Source organism: Sporobolomyces salmoneus (assembly GCF_050403485.1).
Source record: "Sporobolomyces salmoneus JCM6883 DNA, S_salmoneus_JCM6883_v1_ctg3, whole genome shotgun sequence".
NCBI classification, from domain to species: Eukaryota; Fungi; Basidiomycota; class Microbotryomycetes; order Sporidiobolales; family Sporidiobolaceae; genus Sporobolomyces; species Sporobolomyces salmoneus.
The window spans coordinates 473905-500600 of record NW_027481160.1 but is presented as its reverse complement, the minus strand read 5'-3'; the positions used below and the strand labels follow the sequence as shown (position 1 = coordinate 500600).

At 51.8% G+C, this 26696-nt stretch overlaps 10 protein-coding genes across 10 annotated transcripts; 5 read left to right on the top strand and 5 right to left on the bottom strand.

The window, feature by feature from the left end:
• Positions 1–63: 63 nt before the first annotated feature.
• Positions 64–1190, bottom strand: JCM6883_002289 (uncharacterized protein; the record flags this gene model as incomplete). Its single annotated transcript, XM_076628972.1, has 4 exons — positions 64–143; positions 202–518; positions 604–987; positions 1057–1190. The coding sequence occupies 4 exons, from the start codon at positions 1188–1190 to the stop codon at positions 64–66; spliced, it is 915 nt and encodes a 304-aa protein (XP_076491155.1).
• Positions 1191–1473: 283 nt separating this feature from the next.
• On the bottom strand, positions 1474–3173 carry JCM6883_002288 (uncharacterized protein; the record flags this gene model as incomplete). Its single annotated transcript, XM_076628971.1, has 4 exons — positions 1474–1879; positions 1939–2024; positions 2093–2538; positions 2594–3173. The coding sequence occupies 4 exons, from the start codon at positions 3171–3173 to the stop codon at positions 1474–1476; spliced, it is 1518 nt and encodes a 505-aa protein (XP_076491154.1).
• A 1009-nt stretch (positions 3174–4182) lies between these two features.
• JCM6883_002287 (uncharacterized protein) lies at positions 4183–6356 on the top strand (the record flags this gene model as incomplete). The annotated part of the gene is made up of 8 exons (XM_076628970.1): positions 4183–4396; positions 4457–4537; positions 4747–4995; positions 5054–5459; positions 5534–5695; positions 5763–5843; positions 5908–6013; positions 6078–6356. The coding sequence occupies 8 exons, from the start codon at positions 4183–4185 to the stop codon at positions 6354–6356; spliced, it is 1578 nt and encodes a 525-aa protein (XP_076491153.1).
• Positions 6357–7008: 652 nt separating this feature from the next.
• Positions 7009–9028, bottom strand: JCM6883_002286 (uncharacterized protein; the record flags this gene model as incomplete). Its single annotated transcript, XM_076628969.1, has 2 exons — positions 7009–7036; positions 7095–9028. The coding sequence occupies 2 exons, from the start codon at positions 9026–9028 to the stop codon at positions 7009–7011; spliced, it is 1962 nt and encodes a 653-aa protein (XP_076491152.1).
• Positions 9029–9251: 223 nt separating this feature from the next.
• JCM6883_002285 (class I SAM-dependent methyltransferase) lies at positions 9252–10091 on the top strand (the record flags this gene model as incomplete). Its single annotated transcript, XM_076628968.1, has 1 exon — positions 9252–10091. One exon carries the CDS (start codon positions 9252–9254, stop codon positions 10089–10091), a length of 840 nt encoding a protein of 279 aa, XP_076491151.1.
• A 69-nt stretch (positions 10092–10160) lies between these two features.
• Positions 10161–15186, bottom strand: JCM6883_002284 (uncharacterized protein; the record flags this gene model as incomplete). Its single annotated transcript, XM_076628967.1, has 14 exons — positions 10161–10189; positions 10256–10653; positions 10713–10768; positions 10841–10978; positions 11040–11305; positions 11369–11913; positions 11969–12367; positions 12437–13552; positions 13612–13709; positions 13764–14156; positions 14216–14599; positions 14669–14850; positions 14917–15038; positions 15122–15186. The coding sequence occupies 14 exons, from the start codon at positions 15184–15186 to the stop codon at positions 10161–10163; spliced, it is 4191 nt and encodes a 1396-aa protein (XP_076491150.1).
• Positions 15187–15592: 406 nt separating this feature from the next.
• JCM6883_002283 (uncharacterized protein) lies at positions 15593–21318 on the top strand (the record flags this gene model as incomplete). Its single annotated transcript, XM_076628966.1, has 10 exons — positions 15593–16057; positions 16134–19872; positions 19929–20156; positions 20223–20311; positions 20377–20539; positions 20604–20669; positions 20745–20872; positions 20935–21023; positions 21097–21192; positions 21261–21318. 10 exons carry the CDS (start codon positions 15593–15595, stop codon positions 21316–21318), a joined length of 5121 nt encoding a protein of 1706 aa, XP_076491149.1.
• A 332-nt stretch (positions 21319–21650) lies between these two features.
• JCM6883_002282 (uncharacterized protein) lies at positions 21651–22205 on the top strand (the record flags this gene model as incomplete). Its single annotated transcript, XM_076628965.1, has 3 exons — positions 21651–21750; positions 21817–21896; positions 21972–22205. 3 exons carry the CDS (start codon positions 21651–21653, stop codon positions 22203–22205), a joined length of 414 nt encoding a protein of 137 aa, XP_076491148.1.
• A 338-nt stretch (positions 22206–22543) lies between these two features.
• On the bottom strand, positions 22544–23425 carry PRE3 (proteasome core particle subunit beta 1; the record flags this gene model as incomplete). Its single annotated transcript, XM_076628964.1, has 3 exons — positions 22544–22713; positions 22802–23276; positions 23345–23425. 3 exons carry the CDS (start codon positions 23423–23425, stop codon positions 22544–22546), a joined length of 726 nt encoding a protein of 241 aa, XP_076491147.1.
• Positions 23426–23703: 278 nt separating this feature from the next.
• Positions 23704–24871, top strand: RPN12 (proteasome regulatory particle lid subunit RPN12; the record flags this gene model as incomplete). Its single annotated transcript, XM_076628963.1, has 4 exons — positions 23704–23884; positions 23964–24232; positions 24312–24566; positions 24641–24871. The coding sequence occupies 4 exons, from the start codon at positions 23704–23706 to the stop codon at positions 24869–24871; spliced, it is 936 nt and encodes a 311-aa protein (XP_076491146.1).
• Between the last annotated feature and the right edge of the window lie 1825 nt (positions 24872–26696).

The following is a 26696-nucleotide window of genomic DNA, read 5'->3' as shown; positions in this document are numbered from 1 at the left end:
CAAGTTGATCGACCGACAAGACGGAGAAAGCAAGTCGTCTAGCGTTGCAGGTGAAGCGATGGATCAACCTTGGAATGACGACCTTGCGAAATTCGCAGCAGGTTTCGCACCCCTGCGTACAGCCGAAATCGGTCGAGATGCAGCTGTATACGAGCGAGCTATTCAGTAACTGAGCCTGAAGGAGGCGACGTCGAGACATACCTGATTTCCTTTGACCTTCGGCTTGCAACAACAAGCTCTTCTTCTTTCTCTTCTCCTTTTGCTTCTCTTTCTCCAAGTCCTCCGGTTCGTCCAGTCCGAGCAACATCCTAGTCTCGAGACTCAGTCCGCCCTTCTTCTGCTTCTTCGGGTTACGTTCTTGATTCGGTTGAGGAGCGGATGAAGCGAGAACTGCGACTTGACGCTTTTTCGAGTAGAGTCGTTGATTCAAGAACTTCGTAGCCGAAGTTTGCGAAGGGTGAGCTGAAGAAGTGAGTGCAGGGCCGATCGAGGATGCAACATGCTGCAAAGTAATGTCACTAATCGAAAGAAAGGAGAGTTTCCGAAGAATCTCGCATCAGATCGACTGCAAGCTGCAGGAAACGTGAAAGGAATGGTACTCACCCGACTCGACGTTTCCCACCTTCTTTGACCATCGCGTCTCTCTCAGCTTGCTTCATCATCCGCCTCTGCTCCCTCGCTTGTTCGAGTAGATCCTCCTCGCCTCCTCCTTCGGCGTCTTTCTCGGCTTGTTCATATACTTCTGCCGCCTCAGCGAATAGGTCGTCGTCTAGGTAGGTCGTCTTCTTTCCGATTTGAGGAGGAGGAACTGCTTCAACTTCTCCCTCAACGTCCTCCTCCTCGTATTCTTCTGCTTCTGCGAACGCCGGCTCTTCCTCTTCTTCCTCTTCATCTTCGTCCTGCTCGACTTGCTTCGCTTTACCCTTGCCCTTTGCTGCCTGTTTCGCTTTCTTCGATTTAGCCTTTTCTCGTTTCTCCTGCGCGCGCCTATCACCGTTCACGGGCAGTATTCAGTATCTCAGCTATCTGAAGCACTCTCATGTGGTTTGGACGTACCTGCGTTGCTCCTCGAGGGCTTTCTTCTGTTCTTCCTTCAAACCTTTCTTTGCCGACGAGAGCGTGACTTCCTCGGGCGCATCGTCGCTGTCACTACCGCTAGCATCTGAATAGGGTTCGTATGGGGCGCTCATGTTTGCTGTAGACGGGTAGTGGAAGGGAGAAAGGCGAGTTTGAGATGTAGATCAAAAAAGTCTCTTTGACGGCGATGGCTAGAGATCCGCTGGTGCGAGGGTGTTCTTGGAGCACAGATGGTCTCAAGGACTTGGGCTGGCGCTGAAGAATAGGTGAAGGTGAGAAGTAGGAAGCGGAGATCATCGATCAGTTGTCGTGAATTCGTGTATGATATTTCGACAAGCTGATATGTAGTGAGAACACGGCAATGATGTAGTAGAACAGTAGACAACAATCGAACAATCAGAACCAGCCCCACCATTTCTTCTTTTCCGCTCCCGGAGTCGATGCCTCCTTCTCCTTCTCTGCTTCGGTAGTCTCTCCTGAGTCTCCCTCCTCAATAGCTTTCTCCACGACCTTATCAAGTTCAGCTCGGCGTTTCTCTTCCTGTTTGAAAGTGATCTCCGTTTCGTCTCGAGAGTCACTCCTCGTCAACTTTGTTTGCTCCTTCAACTCCCTCGCTGCTCGTTCGGCCTCTTCGAAGCTTTCGACGACTCGACCGTCTCGGATCATCTCCTTCTCCTCGGTCGTCGCGGGCGCTTCACTCAGCGAGATTGGCTCGACCGTAAGGTTCGGAACGGGAAGGAGGGCGAAGGGGTAGAAGACGAGGATCTCCCGCTTGTCACTCTCCCGAGTTTCGAGTTCAGGTCTGAGTGATGTGAATCGATCAGTGGATATACACGATGAGTACTGTGATTGGTCTCTTACCCTCCAATGATTCGCAAGACTGGATTGTTCTTCGTCTTGAAAGTGGTCGACTTGAACCCGAGTTTCTTGAAAGCTTTCTCGAGAGCCTGTCCGTTCGGAGTCGAGAACAGTCAGCTCAATGTCGAGTGGTGACAGATTCCGACGAAGAACGCACCTTGTCGAGCTTTGCGTCTCCAGTTTCGCACCTCAAAACTTTCTCCAGCTCGTGTCCCGTAACGTCAATCTCGTCCAACTCCTTCTTTCGTCTCTTCGTTTCCTTCTCTACCTCGAACTGTTCTTCGCTCGTCTCCTCCTCGCGGTTCTTGAGTTCCGCCAGTTTCTCCTTCCCTTTCGCGACTCCACCTTTTCCAGCTCCTTCGGCCGACGAGGTAACGTATCGAACGATACTCTCCTGCAAGTTTCGATCAGACGCCTTCGCTCCAACGGCTTTCTTGGCGGCATCGACTAGTTTTCCTCGAACTTTTCCAGAACCGGGGATTCTGTTGGCTTTCGCGGCGAAACTTGCCGTTGCGCCGATCGATCCAGTGATCGCTTCTGCCGTTCCCGATACTGCTGCTGTTGTTCCACCAATTATGGCCGAACCGAAAGAACTCAGAGAAGCTGTACACGGAGATAGCGTAAGTCACGCGAAGTTGAGAAGCGTGGGGAGACTCACCAAGGGCAGATCCCCCAACGGCAACTGCGACGAACGGAATTGCGAGAAGGGATGCGAGTGCGACTGTCGGCCCCGTCACGCACAAGATCGGCCACGTCCTGTCCCAGGCGTTGTACTCGGAAGCCGGAGAAGTTCGAGGTCGAATTTCCGCCCAATACCAAACGTTGGGAACTCGTCGAGCGAATGTTTCTCCGGGGAGTATGACCTCGTACATCAAAGGACCGACTTGACCAAGGGCGACATTGATCGGGATCTGGGTCTCATTCGTAATACTCCAGGCGTTCTTGGTGAAAGTTTGAGCGGAAAGGCGAGCGTAATTCGCTTTTTGAGTCTGTCCAAACTGCTTCGTACTGTTCACTGCTGTGCCGTACGTTTGTGTGACGTTCTTTGTGAGAGTATCGAGAGACGATTGCGCCTGGGATGAAGTCGGAAGGCGCTTGGAAACGGCGTCGGGAAGCTTCGAGGAGATCGTATCGTATTGCTTGGTCCACGCTGCTGGAGTCGACCCTTCTGCTACAGTATCGGCTGCTGGAGTTGTTGTATCTGCAGTGGGATCGGTAGGCTTCTCTTCTGAGGTCATGGTCGGATGGAGTGAAGAGAAAGAGATCAAGAATTCGAATCGTCATCATTCTCCTTCAACTCCTCCTCTCATTCGACTCGAGCCAGCTCACTTCGAGTTCAACAGAAGAGCAGTATGCTGAAGAACACCGAACCCCATCGCTGAAAGCTCCCGAAACTTTGCTCTGATGTTTGATCAAACATAGGTGAGTCTTCTCGATCAACTCCATCTCTCATGCTCTAACTCAGACCAGTCGATGATGTAACAGCTAGGAAGCTGTACCATCCCGCCCGCTCTACGCCCTTCGAGCCCTCCGAACTTCGCCGCTGTCTCAACTTCACTTCACCCTCTCTCACCACCCTCTCAAGCTCTGTCGCCAGGCGCTTTCGCGAATACCGCTACACAGTGTCTCAGCGAACGTCGGAATCGATTACGATTATGGGTCGTTGTCAACAATGAAGAGGCTCAAACGAGATGGTCCCGACTTTTTCGACCGCAAGCAGGAAATCGGTTCAAGCGCCGGAACACCATCTATACTCGGCTCAGTAGCTGTCCCTGTCGCCAATTCAAACACAACACTTCTGTATGAACAGTGTATCTGTCGATGTCAAATCGAGCGCGACTTTCCGACGCTGTCCACGTTCCCCTCGACTCTGGGAGCGACTGCTGCTCTGAACTTAATCTGTCCCTTCACGGCGTTCTACATTACGCCGTACGGTACTGTGATCGAAATTCCTCTCACCACACGCACGGGTTGCGCGAGGTCTAGCTCGGGACGGTCTATTTGCGCTAGTTTCGCAAGTTTTTGACCTAAAAATAGTGTTCGTTCCCCCCACCGCCGTCGAATCTATCGCACGAATCCGCTGCTGCTCTGAAGGTTCACGCTTACGCTTCTGATCAGGGCTCGCAGGGGGAAGAATAGAACGAACGCGGGGGATTTGAGGTGAAGAATTCGGGGCACCTCAACATCCCTTTCCTTTCCTTATCATCACTCTCCCGCTTCACTCGTCCATTCCCTTTCCCCCCGAAGATGACGACACGCTTCCAACAAGACGTCCTCAGCTACGAAAAGCCGGATGGAGAAATCGAACACCGTGAAACTCGTTTCGCAGACTCGTCTTCCCTCGCCGCTGCAACAACCCGCGACTCCGAGAAGGGCTCTTCGAGATACGCCTCGTCGACTGTCGGTATCGACCATGTCGAAGCCAACAAGAAGGCTGAAAGGAAGCTTGTCAGGAAACTTGGTGAGTTTTTTTCTTCATTTTAACGATCTTTGGGATCCGGCTGACCTCTGCGACTCTTAGACTCTGTCATTCTACCGATGGCGGTGCTCCTGTACCTCTCCGCCTATCTCGACAGAGGTAACATGGGTTCGGCCAGGCTGCGTGAGTGTGCTTTCTCTTCGTCGTCGTCGTCGCCGATCCTTCCCCTCCGAGTTTCCTTTTCTTCTCCTCCCTTTCCTTCTCCTCCGCTTGCACCGACGCTGATTACCTCTGTGCCTCTATGCCTCTACATACTCTGCGCTGCCTTCGAATCGATCCTGGTCCTTCTACAAACTCAAAATTACAAAATGAAACTCGAAAATCTTTCACAGAGGGACTCGAGAAGGGCGTTCTCGACGGCGACGACACGAAGTACTCCATCGCACTTTCCTGCTTCTTCTTAGCGTATATTGCGCTTTCAATTCCAGGCACGTTGTTGGCGAAAATGTACAATCCTAGTCGCACTATAGCCTGTGGCTCGCTCATCTGGAGTGTCGGAGCTACGTGTCAAGCCGCGGCATACAATCCTGCCGGTCTCTACGTTACTAGGCTCTTTGTCGGTGTCGGGGAAGCCATGTTTGGTAAGTTTCGAATTTTCGGGCGTGATTTCATCGCTAATCGCCCATTTCGTGCTCGCAGGTCAAGCTATGGCTTTCCACCTTTCACTCTGGTACAAGAAGACGGAACTCGCAAAGCGGGTCGGACTCTTCGTCTCAGCTGGAGCTCTCAGCGGCGCTTTTTCAGGATTGTTGGCGTTTGGGGTTCAACACATTCAGAGCTCCATTCCTCAATATAAGATCCTTTTCCTCATCGAAGGATTGCCCTCTTTACTTTTGGCGATCATCGTATTCTTCTTCCTCCCTTCCCGTCCCGACACATCTCGATTCCTTTCGGAGGAGGAACGAACGATCGCTTGTACTCGTCTCAATTCGGAAAACTCGCTCGAAACGAACACTGGCATCGTCTGGAAAGACGTTCGATACACTCTCATCAATTGGAGGACCTGGGTTGTGGCCATCTCCTACTCTGCGATGAACCTCGGATTGTGAGCAGCTCTTCTCGTTTCTCGTCTCTTCCCTTCTGACTCTTTTCCCATCCTCCGCTCGCTCTCTGCAACAGGGGCTCCGTTTCCGGTTTTCTTCCCACTATCATTAAAGGCCTAGGCTACACAAATGCCGAAGCGCAGTTGTACTCTGTTCCTCCCTACGCCGTCGCGTTAGTATTCATGCTGTTGCTCACGACCTGGTCGGACAAGAGGCAATCGCGAGGTTTCCCCATCATGTGAGATCCAAATTTCTCTTCTTCAGCGACTCCGAGGGAATTTTGCTGACGCGAGCGTGGTCCATAGGGCCGTGTTCGCCATCGGCATCGTCGGATGGAGCATCCTCCTCGGCGTCAACCCTCATCACGCTTCGCACTCTGATCTTCGGTGAGCGCATCCTTGTCTTTTCTCTGTGGCTCGAGCTCATCGCAACTTTTCTTTCTCGGAATAGCGTTCGATACTTCGGTGTCATCTGCGTCGTTACTGCCGGATACTCGGCGATTCCTCTCATCATTTCTTGGCAAGCCGCAAACGTCGCAACAGAATCGCAAAAAGCCGTGAGTTTCGATTTTCTGCGAACTCGACTGTCGTTTCGAGACTGATAATTTATCCCTCCTACAGGCTGTTCTCGGTTCCCTCAACTCGGTCGGTCAATGCTTGTCGGTACTCGCCGCGTTCTCGTTCCCGAGCAAGGAAGGACCTCATTACATCAAGGGAATTTCGCTCAATATCGCCTTCCAAGCTCTCGGTTTACTTATCACCCTCGCCATGACGACTTACTACCGACTCGAGAACCGCCGCCGTGACAAGCATGATGGAGGTCGACCCCTCAAGGGGGTCCAAATTGAAGGACTTCACGAGAAATACGACCTCGCTCCTTCATTCCGATACACTCCTTAGTCTCTGTAACTTTCTCGCTTGTCATCGTGTCTCGTCTCTCTTACTCTGTCGTGTTCGTATTACAAAAAGGGGGCTTATTATCAGTGCAGGTCATTTAGTATCCGGTTGTTCTGTCTTTCGGACTGGTGGATGATTTGAGAGAGAGCGAGACTGCCCGCGTCAACGGCGTTTCAGTCATTCAGCGAGACTGGGTACTAGTCCAACGAGAGTCTTGCTCTATAACCAGGCGTGAGGCTCACCCAGAAGGGCAGCAGCCGCGAAAGAATCAAGCACCGCAAAAAAAAGTAAGGAGCACAAAAAAGATGAGTCGTACGGGAATCGAACCCGTCCCGCGAGCTTGGAAGGCTCGCATGATAACCACTTCACCAACGACCCGTTGATGACGTGTGAGCGTATGTTGCAATATCTATAGCTGTTAAAAGAAACGCTCAAGACAAGCGAAAATACAGTCATGGCAGACCTTTTCCACGCCTGTCGCCTTGTAACGATACGTGCAGCTAGCTATAGAATAGGAGCCGAAAGCAGAACACCGAGAAGAAAGCCCAGCTGTCGCTTAGATAGCTTCTGCTTTTCGCAACGCCAGCTGCCTCTCTCCCGTCGACCCACGCCAGGAGAAGTCAAGTCAAGCCAACAGTAAAGCCGGTGTTTCGTTTCAACCTCTCTCTATAATATCCCATTTGCTGCGAGCACGAACCAGTAAGCAACGACAGATAAAAGTTGGGAATGATTCGAACTCACTGATACATCTGATGCAATACATCGATCGCGAACCTCGAATAAGTACTCTGAGGAGTTCCAACGAGGCCTCTTCCCCAGGCCGCGATCTGCGCATCGAGTTGAGGATACAAGAATTGAGCGAGAGGCGTCTTGTCATCCGCGTTCCGTAACCGGTTCATCCGATCGAGAGAGTCGAGAGAGGAGAAATCGGAGAGGGTGAAAGTACAAGGGAACGAGTCGAAGAATAGCGAGAGATTCGGATCTTGTCGTGGGACTTTCGAATCAGTTGCGATGAAGAGAGGTGCGTTGAAGGGGAGAAGGTGTGAAGCAGTATGGAGGGGTCGACGACAAGTGAGAGAGGAGGAGAGGGGAGAATCAGCGAGAGTACGGATAGTCGGAAGTGGAGGAAGTGGTGCATGGTGATAAGCTCCTTCTCGTTGAGGTCGAGAGTTCGCTCGTTTCGAAAGTGCGTAAGTCGCGACGTTTTCCTCCTCCCTCTTGATCATTTGTGCTTGCTCGTTCTGCACCCTCATCTCGTCGCACACTCCTTTGTCGAGCTTCATCTTGTCGACGCACAGAGTTTCCCACACTCCTCTCATATTCTCCTTCGCCTTCTCCTGAAAGACTCCGTCTCCGACTCGCAGATGTAAACCGTAATATTTCCCTTCGCCTCCGAGTTGATCCCTGATCGCTTCCGTCACCTCATCGACTGCCTCGTTCCTGAACATCATTCCCCTTCTGAACTTGGATCTCGCATTGAACGCTTCCTCCGTCGTTGCCCTGATTCGATTCGTCCCGAACATCGTTCCAACGTGAACGAGCTTGTACGCCTCCGTCTCCTGCTTGAATTCTTCGACGTTGATCCGTTTAGTCCACTTGTCGAGAGGTTCATCGTCGTCGATCGAGTCATAGAATCGATACTGATACATCGTCTCGTCTCTCAACGAGAACGTATCTCTTGCTCCCTTCAACCCTAATTCTTCCTCCATCCACTCCTTCGACATGTTCCATCTCCTCTTGACCGGTACGGATCGTTCCGTTTCCGAGAAGTCGACTAAGAAATCCCAATCGACGAGAGTCCAATCCCAGAATCCCTCACATTCCCTGGGTATCGGTTCTTCAGCATCTCCTTCCCCGAACGGGATACACCTCTCTTCCAGTCCACTCTTACTCGCCATTTCTAATCGACGTTGAAGCTTGTCGAACGAGATGTAAGGGATCGCGTGACCTAGCCAGATCGGAGGGACGAGGAGAGTACGGTCGAGGAGGTAAGCGAGAGTGAGGGCATTTTCGAGGGAGATGCGTTGGTTGTGGTAGCCGGAATGAGGGGAATATGCGAGGAACTTTTCGTTTGCGGAAGAGGAGAGAGAAGTGGGAATCGTTGAAGAGGGTCGAACGGCGATGTCGATCGGAGAATTGTCGTTCTTATCTCCTTTCGGGCGTGACGGGGGCGGAGGAACAGGAACAGGTTCTGGTATCGGTGGAGGGAGTTCGATGTCTTGAGCATGTTTGGGTCTAGAGGGTATCGCTCCAGAGGTTTTTTCGAGCAGCTTTTCTGTTTCCGCTCCCTCGACTCTGTCGTCGCCCCTCCTCGACCACAAGACGACGAGGACGATACATCCTACGAGCACTGTCCATCGTAGGCGACTCCCTCTCAACCTCGTTGCGATCCAGCCCGATTTCCTTCCATTGCTCGAATCGCCTCCGAAAGGTAAACCCTGATTCATCCTTTTCGACGCCGGAGGAAAGTAGACAGAGGAAGGAGACTGTGATCTTCGTTCAGGTGGTAAAGAGGAAGAAGTCGAAGCGGTGTTGCTAGTACTGAATTGACGAATTCGAGGAGAGGTAGGTGCACGATGCGAGAACGAGGAAGAGCTCGAGGCTGAGGGTTGGTGGCGGTATGGGTCGTCTGATATGTTGAGTATTGGTCGCTTTGAAGGAGGAGAGGAGGGCATCTGAGCCTGCAGAGGGGATAGGGGAGGAAGAGTTGATTGATCGTGGGAAGAAGAAAGGGACTCGGGAAGGAACGTACCAGCAGACGCCTCACTCTGGATCGCTATACTACGTGTAGATCTCCGTCGTGTCTGTATCACTAGATCAGGTCGAAAGTAGAGGGCAAGAGGAGAGAAACGTTCGAAAGGAGTTTCATCTCTTTCACCTCTTCACGCTTCAGGAAGGATGTCGGACGCGCCCGTTGACGCTCAAGCGAGGTATGTGAATGCTCTCTTACTCGATAGACACAAACAAGAAACTGACCGCTCGTCTTTCGGCAGCTCTTCGACTTCTCCTCTTCCTCCCCTCTCCTCCCGAGCAAAAGACGCTATCTACCACCGAGAAAAGAAATACGGCAACTACTCGAACTATTACAACTTCCGTCCCGCTTCCACTTCCACCTCGAATCAACCCGACCCCACTTCCTCTCTCGACCAGCGTCTTCAACTCCTCTCCCCGTCTCTCTTCAAGGGTAAACGAGTTCTCGACCTCGGTACGAACGCTGGAAAGATCTCACACGACCTCAGGATCGATTTCGAACCGGAGGAGGTGCTGGGAATCGATATTGACGAAGTATTGGTCGAGGATGCGAAACGGATAGCGAAAGAACAAGGGTTGGAAAGGGGACTCCGGTTCATGATGGGTGACTTCATGCAAGAAGGATGGCTGGAGGAGTTGAGCGAGAAGGAGGGACCTCGTCAATTCGACGTCGTTCTGCTCTTCTCCGTTACGAAATGGCTGCATCTGCATCACGGCGACAATGGGATGCTACGGCTCTTCGACTCGCTGTACAAGATCTTACCCTTAGGAGGAGTCGTCATCATTGAACCGCAAGAACGGGAGAATTACGCGAGAGCAGTCAAGAAGAACAAGGATCTTCGACGGACGTACAAGACGATTGAGATCTGGCCTCCATTCGAACGAGAGATGTCAGGAGCCGGCTTCAAACTCGACCAACGGATAGAAAGGGTAGAAGGAGGATTCTCGAGACCGTTATTGATCTGGAGAAAGGAGAAGGAGGTATAATTGCGCTGGTTCAAAGGTATAAAAAGTAGGAAAAAGGGGTTGTCCCCTGTAGGGTATTCTCCACGGCAACTAGTAGTCGCGTACTCTGAGAGGTAGTCCTGCGGATGTGAGGGAGAATCACGATCAAGGCAACGGAAATCGACCAGAGACGAACTTCAACTCACTGGCTTCTTCTCGTTCTGTTTCACCCAATACTCCATCCTCCTCATCTCCATCTACGTTCTCCTCCTCATCCTCATCGGTCTTCGCATCCGACTCCATCACCTCCCTTTCCACCGCCTCTCCAATCTCTTGACCCAATTCGACGCCTTCGACCGAATTGTCGCCAGCGGCCAACTTCTCGAGTCTTTCTCGTTTCTCCTCCACTTTCCTCTCCTTACAGTCGCACGATTTCGCTACCTCTCCGTCGAGACTCGCCAACGCTTCGATCGCCGCCATTTGCCGCGCAACGGATTTCGAGTTGGCCACTTGATGAGCGATTTGTTTCGAGTGGAACGTGACGGTCGAGGTGTAAAAGGGATTTGAGATAGCCGAGGTAGCTTCGTTTCGAACGAGAGTGACCCTGAACAAAAACGCGGTCAGCGAATGCATCACTTAGCGGAACAAGATTGGAAAACTCACTTGAGGTCGGAGCATGCGTGAACGTCTCGCCACATGAGCATCCTAGAGTGAGGATCCTGTACGTTTTCAAACGAGATTGGTCAGCTCCGAGAGCTCATCGTGAGTAAAAACGTGAGATTGAGACTCACTCGTCTCTCGTTTTCGCCTCCGAGAAACGGGAGGATGTCTTCGTTCACCTTGTCGAGGGCGGCAAACGCAACATCGAGATCGAATCCAGAGTCGATGAAGATGACGGCGAGAAGGGCTTCAAAGACGTCGCCGAGAACCTATCGCATCGAGCCGAGTCAGCACGCAGTCGAAGGGAAGAGAACGAAATGGCTCTCGTACCTTCGGAGGGGACCAAACCCAAATCATGTCACCAGCAAGGACGTCCTCCCAATCAATCTCGTTCGCGTGATCGACCGAGTCACGAAGTGCCTTTTCGAGGAGAGGAGAGTTGTGCAAGATCGATTTGTGGACTCGAAGTTTACGGATCGCGAGGAGAGCGAGGGTTGGGTTCGAGACTAGCATCGCTCGACGGAACGTGAGGAATCGGGGAGTTGTAGAAACTGAGAGCGGGAAGAGGCGACTCGTCGCCCACCAATCCAAAATCGCTATGCCGGCAAGAAAATAGGAAATAAGCTCGTTTAGACGATGCGGATCAGGGTGTCACTTACCATCTCCGAGGTATTCTTCTCTTTCGTAGCAGTAACCATCTCCAGGGAAAGATCGATGAGTGAGCGCTTGAACGAGGAGACGACCTTGAGTTTTGATCTTGTAACCGAACGCTTCTTCGAGGAACCGGAGTGCAGGGGCGGTCGTAGCTTCTTCGATGTCGAGTAGTTTCTTCGCCGCAGGTCGATCTCCCCAGAGAGTGCCACCACCGAAACAAAGACCGAGCTTGTCTCCCGTTTCGAGCGCGATCGGTAAATCTCCGCTCAAGACTGCTGCACCGAGAGTCGCTTCGACAACGTCCGAGAGCACCTTTCGACCGAGTTGACGTGAGAACGTCGTACCGTCAGGGGAAACTTCAAGTGAGTCGACGTTCTCGGGAACGAATGTCACCCAACGGAGCGGGAAAGATTGAATGAAACTGTCGAGGCCCGTCTTGACGCATTGTTGACGCAAGAATCGATTATCGACAGAGTTCATTCGTAAGATTGTGAGTCGTCCTTCCTCCGAAGCAGGGTATTCGAGATAGACGTGAATCGAAGTCGCGAGTCTGTTTCTCCCGAAAAGTCAGCTTCGTTCACTCCAGAGAGACAGATCAAACGCACTTGAGGAAACTGTCGCCGAGCGTTTCGAGGTACTCGTAGTCGATTCCCGTACATGAGAGGGGCGTAGTGAGAGCTTGCATGAGTTGATCGATCTTGATCGCAGGGAGCTTGAGACGATCGATTGCGACGTTGGCGATTGTTCGAGTGCCGAGGAGTCGGTTCAGAGCTGGAACCATGGTCCATGCGGACCAGAAATCGAGAGAGAGATTCGAGAGTCGGCACATAGAGATTGGGAAGACTCGACGTTCCTCATGACCGACAGGACGCAACTTTTCTGCGTTCGGTCCGAGGAAGTAAGGCGAGAATTTGAGGGGCTCGAACTCGATGATAGCTTCAGGTTGGCAGTCCTCGGGAAAGTCGTGATCGTACAACACTTTGAGGTACTGAGGGTAGAGAGGGCTGAGAATGCACGAGAAAAGTCAGCGTCTGAAGCGCAATCGCGCAAAGTGAGGGAGAACAAGTCCGTACTATCTCGCAATAACTGATCGTTTCGACTTCGGTGGATCTGTCAAGATGTCGGCGGTGATCGAAGCGGTATTGACGTCGTCGCGAATCTTCGAGAGTTGACCGAGTCGAGAATGAGGACGACGGGTTGGGACGACAATCAGCGATTCGGGAGCGAGAGTCGAAGCGTCGATAGTCGAGAAGGCTTGATCGACGAGAGATAGGTCGAAGTCGTTGGAGTCGGAGAGTGGGAACCAGAGAGCGTAGAATTTGTCTTCGTCTCCCAAATTGCGATTGAGCTGAATTCGTGTGCAGAGTCGATTGAACTCTTCGAGTCGGCGCAATTGTTCGTCTCGCTCCTCCGTCGTTTTCCATCTCATCTCATCAACGCGCAGGAGTTTGACTCGCACGAGGTTGCCTTCAGTACCGTAGATCGCACCTTCGTCGAGCGAGGCTTGACGAGTTGCGCAGAGTAACCCGAGTCGAAGAGTCGTTTGATCGTCTTGCATCTCGAGAACGTGTACGAACGCTCGTTCTGCCGTCCAAATGTTACCGAAGGGGTTCAAGGTCGAGACGGGAACTTGTTTCGCCATCGAAGATTGATCCACCTCGCGACCCAAAGCATCTTTCGCACCTGTCGAGAGCGAATCCCTGACCGGAAGAAGGTAGTCGTCGATGACTCCAGCTTTGTGTAATCGAACGCAACAGTTGAATGCGGTTGATTGTCGAGCAGCCTTCTTCGTAGGGAAAACGTCCGAGACGAAAGTTGTTTCTTCGAGAGCAGCGATCTTCGGCAAGGTGAGTTCGTAGGTGAAGCGTTCGGCACTTTCGAGGTGTCGATAGATTGGTTTCTGAGTCGGAGTGAATTGATCGGTTCGATTGAGGCGGGAACAGAACGTCGCGAGGAGCGGGATCGCATTTCGGAACGTGAGAAGCGCACCGGTCGAGGTCGAGTAAGTAGGCAAGTTGTCGAGCTCGAGCTCCTCCAACTGCTCCTCCGGTCTGTCGGAATAGAGCGACTTGAGCTCCACCTCTTGCGTAACGTATTTCTTGTACCTCGCTGCCTCCTCCGAACCTTGTTCAGCGATCACGACGAAGAGTGCGTCGGCGGCCCTAGCTCGACCTCGACTTTGAATGTAGCTGGTAGAGACGACTCAATCAGTTCTTGGAAACTTCCGGTGAGGTCGTCTCAAACGTACCCTGTAATCGTTTCGAGCGAGTCGAATCTGACGACGACATTGCAAGCTTGAAAGTCGAGACCTTCCTCGGCTACCCTCGTTGCGACGAGAAGATTCAACTGATATGTTCAAGCGATCAGTATCCCTCTTGCTTGCGAGGAGATAGGGCTTACCTCTTCATCTCGGAACTTCTTGACCGTCTCTTGCTGTTCCTTGATCTCCATCCCGACTTCTTTCGACACATCACCCTCTTCATTCTTTCCTCTTCCGCCTCCATGACCAGTGAGGAACCCAGGTCTGATCCAATCGCGGAGACTAGGGACCAGACTGAGAATGTGACTGAGAATCTTCGCGTGATGTCGTTGTTGTACGAAGACGATCGCATGGAAATGAGGTTGATTGCGGAAACCTTCGAGACAGCGAATGAGGATCGCGAGCTTCGAAGAGAGAGTCGAGACGTCGAGAGTTGCTGTTCGCGCTTTGAGCTCTTCCACCGTTTCCGGAGACGCGCCACACTCTTCTGCGATGAGCGAAAGGTACAGATCGAGTCCGAATTGACCGAAAAGCTATCAAAGAGCAGGATCGATCAGTGTGCGCTCACAGAAGACTCAGCAAACTTGCTTACTGATTGACAAGCTGGAGCTCTCGTCGCTGCTCGGTAGTCAAGCTTTCCCGTTTCCGCGAGAGATATCAGAAGAGCTTGATCGGACGGAGCGAGTTGAGGTTCCGGACCGAGCGGAGCATGTTCGATGAGTTGTTCTTGAGCTTTGCGCGAAACCGAAGCGGCCGAAGTGACCTCCAGGATTCTCCCGTCGAGGACCGATTCGAGCTCAGAGATCGTCTTTTCCGGTCGTTTGACGTTGTAGATCGGTGAGGCCGTGAGTCCGAGGATTCGTGGGAGGAGGGAAGGATCTCGCGCTTTGAGAGGATGGTAGTGATTTCGCATGACGACGGCACAGGGGTGATTCTTGGAGCAGTTGTGGCATTCGTCGAAGATGATGAGACTGATCTAGAGGGATCACGATCGGAGGGATGTTAGTGATACACGAGGTTCGAAAGAAGAAAGAATCCGACTCACTTTGTCGAAAGTCCAGTATGCGTTGTCACACAGATTGAGGAACACTTGAGGGGTCATGACTCCGACATCGCAATTCTCGATCTGTTTGACCCATTCTTCGCGCTTCCAGTAATCAACGCCGTCTGAACCGACGAAACTTTGGACTCGTAGATTTGTCGCTTCTCGAATCGCCTCAGTTTGTTCTACTCGACGTCCCGCCTGTCAGCACTCCCGACTGTATGAAACGGTTAAGGATATGCTAGACTTACGATAGACCAGAGTTACATTGGGAGAGATGAAGACTGCGAATTTGCCAGAAAGTGAAGTGATTTGCTTGAGGAGAAGGATCGCGATCAACGTTTTCCCCGTTCCCGTATCCGCTCGAATGATTCTATTCATCGTAGACGAATGTCAGTATCTAGCAGCTTGTAGCGTAGTCGCGGACGAGGCAGAGAGAGAGAGGTTCGAGCTGACTTGTTTGCCTTGAGGGCTTCACGCGCCGCCTCGTCTTGATAGACTCGAGGGACTAGATTCGACATCCCGTACGACCGCTCAGAGGGGATGTCGCGAAGGCTGTGAGACGTTAAGGACGAAAAGTTGATTGAGATGCCGAAGATTCCCCTCTTGCTCTTCCACTACTTCCACTCTTCGACCCGAACGCTCCAAGCATCATCCAGCGTCTGTACGAGGGGAGCAGCAACCGGAGCAACGGCCGCCCGAAGTAGACGAGGTCAGTGAATCAAACGCATCATCAAAATCGGGCTCTCGGGTCAATCACGACTAGCCCGTTGAGGTAGTAGACGAGTAGCGAGTCTAGAGTCTTACAAGTGAGTCTGCTCTTCCGCTCGAGTCAAAAAAGGGCCCTTCACCTCCCCCTCCTTTCCATCGACTCATCCCGATCTCACGCCCTCTCTCGTTCTGTAGGACTCACAGGGAGTTGGAAAGATGTCCCAGCAAGGCAACTACTACCCTACGAATCGACTACCCTACCCTCAGGGTTCCTCCTCATCCGCTTCATCCATGAATTATTCTGTTCGACCTTTACCTACTCCCGGTTCTTTATCATCTGTTCACTCTCCTTATTCACCACCGTCTTCTGCGACATCTTCGAGATCCCCTCCTCCGACTTCGGCGTCGTCGGGTTACTCGAACGGACGATACACGTCGGGAAACGTTCAATCTCCTGAAGCGATCGACGATGTTCAGAGGTCCCTCCGCTGGGGTTCGCCTTCGAATAACGCGGGATATCCTACGACAGGAGGACGGAGTGCAAGCGGAGGCGGAAACGGGAACGACGGAATGAACGCGGCGTCGTTTTCAGGAACAAACCCGAATTTTCACGCTGCGTTCGAAAAGAGCCAACGAGGGACAGGGACTTACCGAGATAGGAGAGAAGGCTCGAGTGGATCAGTGAGTCAGTGGAGAACTGCTCTGACCTCCCACTCCCCAGGTTGCGATGAACTGACCGCGACTCGTTTTCGAGCAGATTGTTTCTCCTTCGAACGAGCTGAATCGACCTCATTCCCCAAACCCGTCAAATCATCCCTCTCAGTACTCTCAGCATCCATCACAGTCTAACACTTCCCCGGTTTCCTCGCTGTCGCGTCAGTACCCTTCGTCTTCGGCAACTCCGCAACCTTCCGCACCTCCTCTTTCCCCTTCCGCTTCTCCCGTTCACGGCGCCTCTCCTTCCCCTACGAGCTCCCGATCTCCGTTGAGACATTCAGCTTCCTCGAATGCTCACGAACCTCTCCCTCCCGGTACTTTCATCACGGCGACCGCAGATCACGAATCGCTTTCGGTCGTTCCTCTCTCTGGCTTGAACTCGGTAGAAGCGATCAAAGAATTAATCATGTCTCGATTACACATCTCTGACGAAGATATGCCTCGACACGAATTCTACCTGACCCGAATCGGAGGAGGAGAGGGTCGAAGAGTCGGAGATGAAGAATTGTGGAATTCGGTTCGATCGAATTCGAGTCAAGTCACGGTCTTCGTCAAGAACATCGCGAGACGACGAGGAGGAGGTCGAAGATCAGAATCTGGAAGAGAGAGCGGCGATTACGGAGAAGATAGTGAAGACGATTTCGGGGTTGGAATGTCGGCGGAACGGATGCGACAAGTCTCGAACCGACGGGAAAGGCAGAAACAGAGCAGTAGTAGTATCAGTTCGAGGTCGGATATCGAGATTGACGAATTCGGTCAAGCGACGGGACAGAGAGTATCGCCTGGAGGAGGGGGAACCGAGAGGTTGAGGAGTGATCGACCGTCGTGGACTCAACAGTCGGCAAGTTGGGGTCATTCGAGTCGAGGGGTCTCCGCGAGCGAAGGAGCGCTCGGGGCAGTAGGCGGAACGAACTATCCAGCAACGAGTCCGCCGATGGAGAGAAGTCGTAGTGGAGGATCAGTCACGACAGGGTCGTCTCCTCGAGAATACACCACCTCCAACAATAATCGACCGGGAACCATGACGGGAACCTCAAGAGACGGATACTTCTCCCCTCCGCTGCATCAAGGATCGAATCAGGTCGTTATTGGACCCTCTGGACCGACTCGTCGCCTACCTCCTCAACCTCAACCTCCGCTGTCGACCTTCGCACTTCCGGATCACGCCGAGATGACAGCTCACAATCAAATGCGACAACGTATGCAAACCGCTCCTTCGATTCAAGTTTCGTCTCCGGCATGGAATCAAACGATCGCTGCACCGACTCCTTCCAACATGCCTTTACCTCCCTCTCCTCAACCATCGTCGACTCATCAAATGCTGACTCGAACTCCCGGCCCCGGTTCTTCTCCAAATCCTCCGAATCCCCGAGCTCTCTACGATCCTCGATCAAATCTCCCTCAATACACTTCTCAGCCGTACAAGAATCTCCCTCTTCCTAACTCTCCCTATCACAATCTCTCGCTCCAATCCTCGTATCAACCGGGCTCGTCGACGGTCGGAATCACCTACGTTCAACCTCCCCCGCAATCTACTTCCTCAAAACTGAATCAGAACCTGCCTTACAACGTACAACAACAAGATCGACTCAGCGCGCAACAAAAAATGATGAGCAAGAGCGCCGATAACCTCCGTGGTCACTACGCGACTTCACCTCAACGCTCGGACGGTTTCGATGATCTTCGACCTCCGATTCCTCCCCCAATCCCTCCACAGTATCTCGCAACAAATCACTCGGAACGTCCTTCCCAGAGTTCGTCTCCGTCGAATCATTCCTTCAGTCTGCCGCCTCCGCCTCCTCCCGCTTCAGCGTTCTACTCCTCTCCAGTGCAAGCTCAACAACAATCGCAAGCTCGCTCTCAGACGACTCCCGCGCTAGCCCAAACCGCCGTTCCGAGACGTCCTCTCGTCGATCAAGTCTGGAATCAACCTCGACCTTCAACCATGTACGATCTCAGCACCGGGCAAGTTGGTCTCCAACCCGGAGAAGTACTACAGCAAACTTATACGGGTGGGAGCTCGGCATCGAGCGCAACGACGGGAGGAGGATCGAGGAGAAGAAGCGATCACGAAGAGTTGTCGAATTCACGAGAGGATAGGAGAAGAGAATCGAGCGGGAGTGCGAGTTCTGCTTCGGCTGGACACGATCGAAGGAGGAGCCGAGATCTCAAGTCGCAATTGCCTCCTAGTCTCCTCGCCGGAGGAGGAACGACTCACTCTTCTTCAGCTTCTTCCCCGACGACGACGACGAATTCTCCAAGTTCTTCAGCTCCACCTTTCGCAGACGATGACGGGTTGTACGACGGTCTCGACTCCCCTGATCGATATCAACCAACTCCCTCCGCGAGAAGTTCCGCGAGCGCGAGTGGTCCTTTCACTCCTTCGGGCGATCCGCAATCTTTCGTTTCTATTCCTTCGGTCAAATCGAGCTCGCAACAAGGACCGAAACTCGACGAATTCGGAGATCCTATCGACGAGGAAACGAGCACGTGGTTCCCAGTCGGTCAAGTTCAACCCCAACTCTCGTCGTCGCTCTCGTCAGGAGTCCACCCTTCGCCGTTCTCACCTTCGACTCATTCTCCCCTCTCCAAGTCGTCAACGACGGTACCACTCCCCGCCTCGTCTCCCTATGGAGGTCCCGCTTCTTCCCCGATGAAGCAGCAATACAGCTCTTCATCCTCCGGTTCCGCTCCGAGCGGAGGAACATCGTCGGTACAGGGAGGAGGATCATCGAGCACTCGTTCGAATCACGACCGGAACGACTCGGTACCGAACGCTCAAGATTGGCAGCAAACGATTCTGAGTCGATTCGGAGCTTCGAATCTGAGCGACGCGAACGAGGAAAGCACTCTGATGGCGAGTGGAACTCTGAGACCGTTCGATACGAGTGGAACGAGCAACGTCGGACTCGGCGTCGCTGCTCCTTCAGCTCCTCCTACCACAACGTCGACTCCGAAACTCCTCGACGAATTTGGAGACGAACTTGAAGATGACGCGACTTTCTTCCCTGGATTCGGACCTGCAGGGGCGGCACCTTCGACTCCTCAAGGTCAATCACTCAGACTCGACGGCATGTACCCTTCATCTCCGACTTCTCCTCATCACAAACGACCGAACCTACGAGTCACGATCGATGGAAGTTCTCCCGGAGGAGGTCCAGTATCGAGCAAACAACCTCCTCCTTCTCAGCAACAGTCGCAACAACAGCAACACGCTCGCGCGAGTGAACCCTCTCCCCCTTCCGGAAGCCGATCGTCACGGAAACCTCAAAATCCACGCCTCGACGAACTCGTTCGATTCTCCTCTTCACCTTCGATCGGTCGACGCAACTCTTTCGCCGCTCGAGAAAAGGACGAGAAAGATTGGGCGATCCGTCCTCCAGTCGAAACCGTCCTCGAGAACCTCGACGTTTTCTTCCCTGAACACGATCTCGACAAACCCGTTTTCGATCTACCTACTCCGACTCCGAGTACCCCTTCGACGGGTTCTTCCCCGGTTCGAGAAGCACCACCATCGAGAACGACAAGGACTGGTTCAGCTGGAACAGTCGGAGGCCCACTCGGATATCGCAAATCGATTCGAGTCGTCGCTCAAGATCGAAAACGGATGTTGCAGAAAGCTGGGAACAACGTTGCGAGGGCAGTCAGTGGATTGGGTTCGAACTTGCTGAGACGTAGGAGTACGAAGCTGTTCGGAGCGAGGATCGAGGAAGTTACTTCGGCTCAAATGAAGAACATCAATGCGATCAAAGAGACTTCAGACGATGATCCGGACAATTGTGAGTACGGCTTACTAGCGAGGTTGAGACGTTCGACTGACCTTGGTTCTCGTCAGTCTCGTACAAATGGATCAAGGGAGATTTGATCGGTCGAGGGACTTACGGTCACGTTTACATCGCTCTCAGCGTCACGACCGGAGAAACGATCGCGGTGAAACAAGTTGAGATGCCAAGGACGTATTCGGACAAGGAAGATCAACGTACGAAAGGGATGATTTCGAGTTTGAAAGCCGAAATCGAATTGCTCAAAGATCTCGATCATCCAAACATCGTGCTGTATCTCGGTGAGTCATGTTCTGGATCTATTCACTCGATATACGAGTAGCTGATTCAATCTATCGACGAACAAGGTATGGAACAAACACACGAATTCTTGTCGATTTTCCTCGAATACGTACCTGGTGGTTCGGTCGGTCGTATCATCCGTACTCACGGCAAAGTGAGTCACCTCTCTACTATCTGAATCGAGAATAGGAATCAATGGCTTACCGGCGTTTGACCCAGTTCGAGGAGAATGTCATCAAATTCTTCACGCTTCAAATCCTCGACGGACTCGAATACCTTCATTCGCTGGGAATCTTGCATCGCGATATGAAAGCGGACAACATCCTGATTGATCAAGATGGGATGTGTAAAATCTCAGATTTCGGTACTTCGAAAAAGAGTGGTAAGTTTCTCGCCAAACTGGTCGTTTCGAAGCTGGAGCTGATTCGACATTCAATCGAGGATAGGTGATATCTATCAAAACAATGAGAATATGTCTATGCAAGGCTCGATCTTCTGGATGGCTCCCGAAGGTAAGCAAGCAACTTCTCTCTCTTTCGCTCAGGGTCAATTCGCGCCAGAAGTCTGACACCCCCTCGATCGAACAGTGATTCATAACGACAAACGAGGTTATTCTGCGAAAGCCGATATTTGGAGTCTAGGTTGTATTTGCATCGAAATGCTCGCTGGATCGAGACCTTGGGAGGGAGAAGGGTTCGTTGGAGCCATGTTCAAGGTGAGTTCTTCACCTCTCTTCTCCTGAGGGTTTCAGTTGCTCACGTATAGTTCGCTGCGTAGCTCGGCGCTGAGAGAATGAGACCTCCTCTGCCGGACGATGTCGAAAGATCTGCGTTCGCGGAACAATTCGTCAGCAACTGTTTACAAATGTAAGTCTCGATCACTCTCTCCTGGCCCGAGACACTAGCGGACTCTAACACTGACGTCCGTTCGTGCGTGTAGTGAACCTGATCGTAGACCGAAAGCGTCGGAAGCGAAACATCATCCATTCTTGCTCATTCCCGCTGGCTGGTCTTTCACTCATACTTCACTCTATCAGTATGTCTTCTCTTCCTTCTTCTTTTCCTAGTGCTGCAGCTGCTGACCTCGCACGGATGTTTCTCTAGTGTCATGACTTCAGATCGATTACCTTCAACTCCTTCCGCCGCTGCAACGAGTGGCTGAACCCACACTCTCTCTCCCTTATTCCCTGTACCCCTCGTCCTTCGTTCCCAATCGTAATCATTCCGCACACCGCAAAACCATTGTTCGCACTACTGATACTACCCATTGAGCTCTCTCGCAACTTATTTTCTCACTCGCTCTCATTTGCACTTTTTTGTATCGTAGTTTCTTTCGTAGCGTGTCTTGGGTCTCTTTTTCGTTCTTATGCAAGTCTATCGCCGACTCACCTCTGCAGAGGTTAGTACGAAATTGGCCCTTTGCGAAGAATCCGAAGTTGAGCGATTCGAATTCTTCTTCCTCTCCCTTTCCCACAACCTCTCTCGACCTTCAGCATGTCGAACGCATCTCTTCTAGGAACCCCCTTACCTCCTCGTCAACGTGAACGCTCGTCTGCTCCGTCTCCCTACACACCTCATCAACTAAGATCAAGAGGTCAGTCACTTCTTCCTCTGCTTCACGCGTCCGAACTCAACGTGGTTCAATAACACATCGACATAGGTGGATCGGAGCAAACATCGACGGAACGATCAGTAACTCCTAGCGGGAAAGATGAGGATCGTTCAACTACTCAACAACTAGTTAGTCTCTCCTGCTCTCTTGCTCTCTCATAAGGCCTGTCTGACAACGCACCATTCCTTACTGTACTCTTTCAGGCCTCCCCGACTCTCTCCACAACTTCCACCACCCACTCCTCCTCGACTAATCGTCCCAACCCCTCTTCTCCCTCGAAACCCTCCTCCTCGCAAATCGTCCCAAGTCAAGACGAACTTCGACAACAAGCACAAAAGGCAGTACAGAGGACAAGGATTTTGACGGATCCGAGTTTGTCGAGTGCGTTTAGGAGGGATGTCGATAACGAATTGTATGAATTGTTTGTTGGTCCCTAGAGGAGAGTGTGTTATGACGAGGGGGAGAGGAAGAGATATAATGCGTGAGGAGAAGGATAGGGGAGATGTGTTGTAATCATTAAACTGTGAAAGACTCGATCGACGGGAAGAGCTTTTCGTCGAGAGGTGGTTTGTGAAGAGCGATGCAGATCCATGTCACTCATAGAGAGCTACAATGTGGCCTCAGTCTAAGAATACGAGTACGCAAGGGCGTATGAGGATTGCGAAAGAGAGATTGTTACACGACAGAAGCGAGAAGAAGAAAACGATGCACAGCAAATTTCTTTGTTTTCCCTTCTGTTCTATCTTACGACTTTTCCCAGAATTCTGTATCACAATCAGGCGTTAATCTTGAACAGAATTGAAGGAGTCGCGGGATGAGAGTGGGTAGACTCACGAGGTAGTTTGTCTCCCGGTACAAAGATTCGTTCGACCCCTTCTTCTGTAATGATCGCCAATCGGATCGTACCTCCTGAACTTCCATCTCGAGACATTGCTAGTGCCAGAGCTGTAATCGCGGAAATCGAGAACATGTGTCAGTTCAGAGCTCGAGAGAAACGAAAATTCCCTGGAAAGAAAAGGAGGGATGAGCTTACAATTCCTAACAAACTCTACCGTTTCCTCCTTGTTCCAACCTTCCCTGAATGTCGCATCGCAGTACCCATAAATGTACGTCGAACCGGAACCTCCGATCGCCCAAGGACCTTTGAACAATCCCCCTCCGAGTGGAATATTGTACACTGTTCCTCCACTAACCGGATCCCACCCTGCTACGATGATCCCCGCCGACAACCTATCCTTGTTCGAGTAACACAGTCCTTCGAGCATCGTCGCTGCGACGTGAACGGAAGGAGGTTGTTGATGTACCATGTGGTACTGTTGCAATTGGGCGTGGGTCACATCGGCGACGGCTTGAGTATCGGCAGCGGAACCGGATCGACAACAATAGATGCGGTCGTGGAGGTAGGTCAACTTGTCGGTAACTCGATTCGCGATGTAACTTCCCATCGTCGTGCGAGAGTCGGCTCCGATTACTACTCCTCCTTCGAATGCGACTGCCATGATAGAGGTCTATGGCATGGTAACACAGTTAGTGAGGTGAGGGAGAGAAGGAGGAGAGATGGGAGATGATTGCGTACACCCAAATTCATTTCTCCCGCTTTAATGTGACTGAGTGAAGGAATCACTCCAGCCGAATCCAATGAACCATCTTGCATCATCTTGTAGAGAGTCGTTATAAGTGCGGTCGTATGAGGTGAAGGAGGAGGAGATTCATTGGTGTCATCTCTTACGCGGCTTTCTCTCTCCCTCTCTTCTCCTCACTTTGCTCGATTTCCGTTTGTCTCTGCCCAAGCTGGCTCCTCCCAATCCTACACAGATCAAGAGACCGAGACCTTCCTCTCCCACGTCCTCGTCCACCAGCTCCTCGAAACGACCGAATACGACTACTCCCTCTCAAGAACTCGCTCAACTACACCTCTCGACGACGAATAGTATCATGGGAGATCAACAAGCGACCGAACTGTACCATCAACTACAACAGGAGTGGTCGAGAACGAACAGGGATGACGCCCATATTTCTTCCCTTCTCTCTCAACTCAAAGTACAACTAGCTACACTAGGTCTACTCTTCCCTACAAACTCAGAGGAACTAGATTCTACCGCTCTATCTACAGCGAGTAAGTCGAAACTTCTCTCCTCACTTTCAAACTCGAAATTGAATGAACACTGATGATTCCTCGTTCTCTCCCTTCACAGGAGACATTCTCGAAATCGGAGCGATCCACTCTCTCCGCACGTCCGACGTCCCCGCTTTCGAACGCTACCTCTCGCTCCTCCAATCCTACTACCAAGACTCTTCCCTCACTTCGAAACTCTCCTCTTCCCCCTCTTCTCAACGAGATTCAATCACGGCGTTGAACCTTCTCAGGTTATTGAGTCAGAACCGAATCGCAGAGTTTCATACAGTGTTGGAAACGTTGGAGAAATCAGTTATCGAGAGTAAACCGGTTGAATGGGTTTTACAAGTGAATACTTCCTCCCTCCTCTCTCTCTCCTTCCCCTCGTCGGAACCCTCACTGACTCGCTCTTTTCTGTTTACTGTAGCTCGAACGTTCCCTCATGGAAGGTTCCTATTCGAAAGTGTGGTCCCTCTGTCGAGGAGGAGGAGGAAATTCCTCTCAATCTCAATCTTCGCTTCCCCTCGCCGAATTCTCTTATTTCACCTCTACCCTCCTCTCGACCGTTCGATCAGAGATCGCAGCATGTGACGAGAAGGCATACGAGACTCTGCCGTTGGTCGATGCGAAGACTTTATTGTTTTTCGAGAACGAAGAACAGGTTAAAGAGTTTGCGAAATCCGTTAGTTCTTTTCCTCTCTCTTACTGCTCTGTCGTGTTCTCCTGTTCTGACTCTTGCCTTACGTTTGCGTTTAGCGCAATTGGTATCTCTCCCCCACCGACAATCTGCTCCATTTCCCTTCCTCCCCTCTCCACCCTTCCCACCTCCCGAAACCCACAAACGGCGTTCCTCAATCAATGGCGACCGGCGGAACTCCCGCGGGTACAAGCGGAGAGGAGGAAGAAGAGATTGGAGCGGAATTGGATCGAAACAAGGTCGTGAGCGCTACTTTGTTGTATGCCAAGGAATTGGAGAGTATCGTATAGAGTAGACGAATAGAGTCGGTGGATCGCGTAGGGAAAGGGATGGGCGAACAGGTGGACGAGATGAACGAATGAACTTGAATTCAAATGAAGTTTTACCTTTTTTTACATCGTTTCTCCTCGTGTTGAGAGCTTGGTACCGGAGAGTTCAGCACTCGTCGGATGCTCTCGCTGCTAAAGTCAACAGTGGAGAGTCCAGTACGTATGGTATCGTTAATGCAAACAGAACATGGTGAATAAAGTAAAAAAAAGCAACAAAACGAAAACGAAACGGTATATTGTCCTCTTCCTTCCCCTTCCCGCACTGATCCGGTCTTACGCGATTCGTTCCGCCTCTGTCTTCCCACTCGTCGTCGTAACCATCTCTCCCTTCGCCCCTGGTTGTCGTTGAACAATCTCCCCATTCCCACTCGTCTCTCCTCCTTCCGTTTCGTTGTCCGTTCGTCCAGGGAAGCGTTTATCGTCATCTGAGAAGCCACAGGTGAGGCATGAAGTGAGCCAGGGAGGGAGCGTCGAGGGACAACAGGAACAGGAGGATTTATCTGTTTCGAAGTCCACCGGCCCGTGAGTCAGTCGGCTTTGTGCAGGAGGAGAGGAGGGGGAGAGGGGAGAGCGTTACTGTAGGGCATGAAAGAGGAACACTGTGAACCACGAAGGGACGGGTGAGTTACCGACTCGAAATGAGGAATTGGGTTGAGGGGAGAGAAAGGAGCAGGGACGTACGAGAGAGATCAGGATTTCTTGACACATGCTGAGAGGCTGTTGTTGGTGGGAGGTAGAACGAAGAGAACAAGAGCGTTGGAGTGAAAGGGTTCGTCGATGCGGCGGTGCAAGTCGAGAACACGTGCCGAAGTAAGACGAAGACGACGACAGGACGCTCAAGCTATGAAAGCCACCTCGATAGAATTACCCAGCGAGTGGTCGTTCTGGGGTAGAAGGCCATCTCGCGAAAATGTCGTTCGAACCGATCCGTGCTCTGCGGTTTTGGCTTGCTTCGGCTTCGCACGACGTTAGTTCGCTACTGATCGCTTCTTGCTACGACTCCGATGGCAAAGCGGTCGAGAGTTATGGACAAGGAGTCGTCCGCAAGGTCTCACACTGCAGCTGGTTGATTAACAACACGGCGATTCTTTCTTGTGAGCTCAACCTCGCGAAACTTCTCCTCGACTTCGTGCTACGATCCTAGCTACTTCGGAAGAGTGAGAAGTAAAACGTGTTGACAAGGTAAACAGTGGGGGACGATAGAAGTCAAACGAACGTGAACCCGGATCAAAGGGGCAAAAGAGAAAGAAGCAGAAAAACCGAGTGAAACAATGAAGCTTCTATGACTCCTGCGATAAAACGATGCTCTTTACGACCATGACCCTCCTCTCTTACTCCTTCTCTCGTTCCTTCTCTCTTTGCCTGCGTTGTCTCGACCAAAACTCCTTCGAGATATAGGGATCTTCCTCACATCGACGTTGCAAGTCGTAGACGATCTCAATACTGTTCCGTTTACACTCCTCCATCATTCCTTCCACACTTGTCAATAAGTCCGGCGATTTGATTTGGCAGGGATGAAATACGGGATCGAGGTAAATCGACTTGAGTGACGAAGTTTGCGTCCGTTCACAGGCGGCGATCAGTTTCGAGATCATGTCTACCTTGGCGGGTGTGGAACATAGACTCGTATGGATACGGAGATGATGAACGGATGCAAGGGACTGGTGCCAGCTCGGGAACTCGAAACCCCCATAATCGTAGGCGATGACCAGAATTCGGGGCGAGTAACCGGAGAAAAGACCATCCGATACCAGACGGTACAGCTGTAGAGGAACGACGATAGCCT